Source organism: Mytilus trossulus, chromosome 11 (assembly GCF_036588685.1).
Source record: "Mytilus trossulus isolate FHL-02 chromosome 11, PNRI_Mtr1.1.1.hap1, whole genome shotgun sequence".
Lineage (NCBI taxonomy): Eukaryota > Metazoa > Mollusca > Bivalvia > Mytilida > Mytilidae > Mytilus > Mytilus trossulus.
This window is the reverse complement of record NC_086383.1, coordinates 34,681,747-34,687,746: the sequence shown is the minus strand read 5'-3', so window position 1 is coordinate 34,687,746 and position 6,000 is coordinate 34,681,747. Positions and strand designations below refer to the sequence as shown.

Genomic DNA, 6,000 nt, shown 5'->3' with positions numbered 1-6,000 from the left:
AATGAGTCATGTTTATCTAACTTTATCTTACTTTTTAAAGTTCTGACAAGTGCTAGAAATTAATATTCTGAAAGAGTTCATGAATTATTATGAAGGGAGCATTCGATTGAAAAATGACGCCCATCCTCAACTTTATCAGCTGAACAATACGTTTTTTTGAGTATCTGGCATTTTCAATTCCTTATGTAAAGGGGTCTTAATTAACATTTGAACTACCTTTCTGAAAATCCATTATATCTAAATATTGTTCTTCTTGAAACAATCTTTAAATGGAAAATAAGTGTCAAATATGCCACAAAACACATAATGTACTAAGTTTTTACATTTAGATAATTTAACAAAGACACAAGCGTGACAAGAATGTCACACATTGTCTGATAATTTTTGCTAGTTGTTATTGGCTTTTATACTGCACTCGTTCTAATTAAGCATTCACATTGCGTTGACTGTATGTTTCTTTGTCGTATACATTCACTGATCCAATATCACTTTTCCTCATAGATATTTAAAAAGAAGTTGCCGAAATGTTCATGTCCGTCATATTTGTTTTTCTTAATAAGTTTTGTTGTGAATCATAAGTCCTGCACCTCCCCCAACCATTATAAATAAGGCATATTTTTCTAGATTTTAAAATAAGCTCGGGATATAAAATTAGTACAAGTATCCCTACACATATATTAAGTGTCATCTCTCAGACTATGTCTGATCTATCGCTATTGGAAGTGACTTGTAGTTGTCTCCGTATTTCGTGGATTTACTTTCCCGAACAATGGAACATGATACCGTATTTATATTTGGAATTGCTAATCTTTTCTGAGCACAAATTTCGTCCTATTTGTCATCTTATTTTTTAGGATCTGGGTATGTATTTGATTCTGTTTTTTTTTCTCATTTTGCCTGATGCCACATCAGTCCCTTTTTTCTACGTAATTATCAATTTAAATAAAACTCGGATGAATGACACAAGGGATAGCAAGTCTTGCGTCCAAAGAGGGCTGGTAGAGTAATCCAACTATGACATATTTATTAATGTGGTGAAACTCCACTCCCCTGATACGTGAAAGGGAGAAACCGAAGATATAGTGAAAGGTAGATCAAGACACACAAAAAAACAAGAGAACTAGAAGAGCACAGACTGACAGTTGACACACAAACGACGAAATATGAACAAATAAAATATTATACACAGACACGTAAAACGAAAGAGGGTATAAGTTTAGGACTGAGCAGTTGCAATTAGCATGTGTATCAACTCCAATATTATGAGACAAATATCCAGCATGGAAAGAACAATAGAAATCAAAACAGACAACCCCAAATATTAAAGAGAACAAAGTTGGTCTTTTTAATGAAAATTAACCAATACATACAAGACAGATGCATTGTCGGAATAATGGGCTGTCGGAGTAATGGATTGTCGTAATAGTGGGCTGTCGGAGTATTGGGCTGTCGGAATAGCGGGTTGTCGGAGTAATGGGCTGTCGGAATAATAGGCTGTCGGAGTAATGGGCTGTCGGAATAATGGTTGTCGGACTAATGGGATGTCACCCAAATTCTAAGGGTTTCAATCAATTTTGAAGCCATTTATCTCAAAAACAAGGATGGTGACATATGATTTTCTATACATGCATGAAATCAGTTTGTAAATCTGAATATTATGTTAGTTTTTTGTTGTTCTCCGTATATAAGAACATAGCCATCCATTGGAAAATCTAAAAAGGTTAGCCGAAAAACAGGAATTCCCCTATATACCTAAGTAAATTTGTTGCCCAAATCGACGTTTTCCAGTGAAAATACCAAGAAAACAAAAAATGGTGACCCCCATTTTTTATTACATATTTCGATGTAACTCGGTGCAGAGAACGCGTATACCAAAAAGTTTGGAAATCGGGAGATATGCCATTCAGTATCGTGTTACCTTAAAGACATACAAACTTTCCCAGTTGGTATTTGAAGAATAAATTTAATTTTACCAATCCATTAGTTTATATTGTTTTTGCAAGATATTTTGTTTTTGGTCATATGTATCTCAATGATATCCTTTGATTTAATAAATTACCCGAAACTGAATAAGCAATTTGTTGATTTCAGTCACTTGACATAATGACTAGATATTTATAGTCATTTATTGAAGAGCTTGCAAAATTTATTTTGCAGAAGCGAGACATAGTGATCCTAGATTCCGTCAGTGGCGTCAACATTTAGGTTCAGTCTGTGTTTAAAAGTTTTTTAATAGACCTCAATAACTTTGTCAAACATACATGGAATTTTATGAAATTGGGACAGAAGCTTCTTTTTTTAATACCAAATCACAGTATCCAGAGCAATATTTATTTTGAAAATATTTATTTTCAATTTTCCATATTTTACTAATAAATGGACTTAGTTTTTTTTACAGTTAACTTCAGATCTTGTCTGAGGTTAAAGTTTTTAAGTCATCAATAACTTTGTCAAAGCTTCTTGGAAATTTATAAAATTTGGACAGAAGCTTGTTTATGATTAAGATACATGTAAAGTATCCAGAGCTGAATTTTAGAAATATTTTATTTTCATTTTCCATATTTTACTGATAAATGGACTTAGTTGTTTTTACAGTTAACAAGTAGATACAGTCTGGGGTTAAAGTTTGTTACACATCAATTACTTTGTCAACCCTTCATAGAGTTTTATGAAACTTTGGCAGTAGCTTTTAAATGGTTAAGGGATAATGTCTGAACTAAACCTTTGAAAATATTTTTTTTTTCATTTTTAATATTTTTCTGATAGATGGGCTTCATTTTTACAGTTCACATTTAAAGACAGTCTGGGATAAAAAAAAACAAACAAAAAACAACTACATAATAAATTTGTAAACCTTCCTGAAACTTGTATCTTCTAGACCAAAAAAAAAAGCATCTAAAGAAAAAGTTGATTTTTTTTTTTAATTTCTGAATTTTACTGATAAATGGACTCACTTTTTAGGTCAATATTACACTATAACACTGACCACAGCAATCGCAGGCGTGACACAGGGTTCCACGGAACCTCTTATGAATTTTATAATGCCTCTGAAGGGTAGGCAATTTATAAATTGCCTAAAAATTCTGTCATTTTACAAAATGTCAAAATTTAGAAAATGTGTGTACATATATATACAATATTTACTCTATAGATTAAGGTGTGCCTGCCCATTTGATAGGGGCCAAATAATCTTAACCTCTTTATAATGGATTATTGATCATCATTGAATAGTCTTATTACATCAGTTTCTGATTTCCTGTATGTAAATAAACTCATCATAGGTACCAGGATAAAAGTTTTGTATGCCAGAGGTGCATTTTGTGTACAAAAATCTCATCAGTGACCCTGGAATAAATAAAGTTAAAAAGGTCAAATAAAGTACAAAGTAAAGCATTAGGGAACAAAAATTCAGAAAGGTATTGCCAAATACAGCTTTGGTAATCAATTCCTGGTTTGAAAAACCTTAATATTTAAAAAATTCAAAGTGTAGTAAACAGTTTTGAATTATGACCATTTCAATGATACCTCATGTCAACATAGAAGTGCTGACTCCTGGGCTGGTGATACATTGATGAGTTTTATTTAGTTATTAAAATTAACGTGAGTTGAGAAGGTACTTGTGGGTGTGCTGATTGTTAAACCCCATGTTTTTCAAACATCAAGTGTTTTATCAGAAAATGTATAGTGGTAAAAACAAGTGAATCTAATGATACCCCCCTTTCCCCCACACACTTAAAGCATAAGGTAAACAGGAAGCTGTTGAGTGATGAATTTGAAAAGGCATTACACAGTATAGCTGACGCATAAAAACAATGAAACCAAATTTCAGGAATTCTTGTAATGTAGTTCCTGAGAAATATGCAACGAAAAATATTTATGGGATGTACGGATGGATGGATGGAAGGACAGACAAAGGTATACCCAATCTTTTTTTAAAGCAGGGTTATAAAAACAAACAAAAAACAAGAAAAAAACTTCAAAACACAAAATACATACTTTCCAGCTTTTTTTTTTACTTTGGATACATAAAATTGTGTACAAACATGTGACACCACCATGTGTATGGCCTGTGTATATATGCATCCCGATATCTTGTGTCAGATAAAATTTGTATCAGGCAAGACAAAAAGTTCATATCATAAAATATCATTTTTCAATTGAAGGAAAATTGATAAATGAAAAACAAATTTTTCTTAAAGTACTGGCAAGTTATTCTAATTAGTCTCCGGACTGATCAGACAAAACTTCACTGTTTATGAATCTGTATCCTTCTCAAATCACCTTCTTTCTCATCAAGATCAGTTTTTGACAACATGTTCTGTAGAGGTAATTAAAGCAAAGGCCAAACTTTCCACTGTAAAAAATATAACAATATTTGTTGTAAAATATGTTAGTGGTAAAATTTGTCTGATATATATGCTAATATTTTTAAAGTTAGATATAAAATTATATCATATTCCAATCTGCTAAATAGAAACAAAATTACTTCTCTTTGAAGAATTTGAATTACATGTTTATTCAGAGAGATTTTTTTTAATGTTATTCTTAAAATGTATACTTTTATTATGTTGTATGTTTTATAGTTTATGTGTGTATAGTCTCTCATAACTCTTTTTAGAGTGGCTCTTGTTTTATATGTGAAGTTGTAATATTTTGTAAATGAGGTGAGACTCAGATAAACTATTGTCTTGTCTTGTCTGTCTATTAAAATTATTAATAAAGGGCTGCACTTTAGCGCATGATACGCCCGTTGCTCTTTTAACTTGTTTTTTATGCTTTAAATGAATTTATATGATCAACTAGAAATAGTGTGAGCCCTGTCAAATACCCCCCCCCCCCAAAATAATAAATAAAAATGCACAAAAAAATTGGCACTATTAAGGTCAATAGATATAAACAATTTATCAAAGTAGCATAAAATTTTGTGAAAGTGTTAGTTATTTTCCCAAAATTGGAAAATCCCCCCTTTTTTAAGAATAAAAATTCATAACACGGAAATGTAAAATCTGAAATTTATAAAAATTAAAAGGGAGCTTACATCAATAGATATAAACAATTCACTTCAGTTTCATGGAAATTGGTGAAAGTGTTTTTGAGTTATTGTCTGAAGTGTGGACGACGGACCCCCTTTTTTATGAATAAAGCCCCATAAATCCAAAACTTAAAATCTGAAATTAAAAAAAACCAAAAGGGAGCTTACGTCAATAGATATAAACAATTCACTTAAGTTTCATGGAAATTGGTGAAAGTGTTTTAGAGTTATTGTCCGAAGTGTGGACGACGGACCCCCTTTTTTATGAATAAAGCCCCATAAATCCAAAACTTAAAATCTGAAATTAAAAAAAAACAAAAGGGAGCTTACGTCAATAGATATAAACAATTCACTTAAGTTTCATGGAAATTGGTGAAAGTGTTTTTGAGTTATTGTCCGAAGTGTGGACGACGGACCCCCTTTTTTATGAATAAAGCCCCATAAATCCAAAACTTAAAATCTGAAATTAAAAACAAAACAAAAGGGAGCTTACGTAAATAGATATAAACAATTCACTTAATTTTCATGGAAATTGGTGAAAGTGTTTTTGAGTTATTGTCCGAAGTGTGGACGACGGACCCCCTTTTTTATGAATAAAGCCCCATAAATTCAAAACTTAAAATCTGAAATAAAAAAAAAAACGAAAGGGAGCTTAAATTTAAAAGCCTTGGTTGAATGGTTCATAAGTTATTGCATGATTTGCAGCCACAAGTCATCTACCCCAGATGCCATTTTGTTAGTTTGCTTCTTTGGGTTGCTGTCTAGTTAATGTATGCCCACATCTCCTTTAAACATATAGTAAGTGTTAAGTTTGACTATCTGTTATGGAAATATCACTGATTTTAATTTTCACTTAAAAATGTAAATGTATTTAACAGGTCGAGAACTCTAGATTTTCTGACGTCAGAATATATTTGCATAGTAATTTCAAAAAACACAAGGCCAATATGGCCTTGAAAAACTGACCA

The 6,000-nt window shown here is 31.6% G+C and overlaps 1 protein-coding gene across 1 annotated transcript in view; it reads right to left on the bottom strand.

The window, feature by feature from the left end:
* Positions 1-3,988: 3,988 nt before the first annotated feature.
* Positions 3,989-6,000, bottom strand: part of LOC134691017 (gamma-tubulin complex component 5-like) — a 36,518-nt gene continuing 34,506 nt past the window's right edge. Inside the window, exon 22 of the mRNA XM_063551204.1 lies at positions 3,989-4,354. Within this exon, the coding sequence (XP_063407274.1) occupies positions 4,299-4,354 (56 nt within the window). The 3' untranslated portion in view covers positions 3,989-4,298. The remainder of the gene's footprint in view (positions 4,355-6,000) is intronic.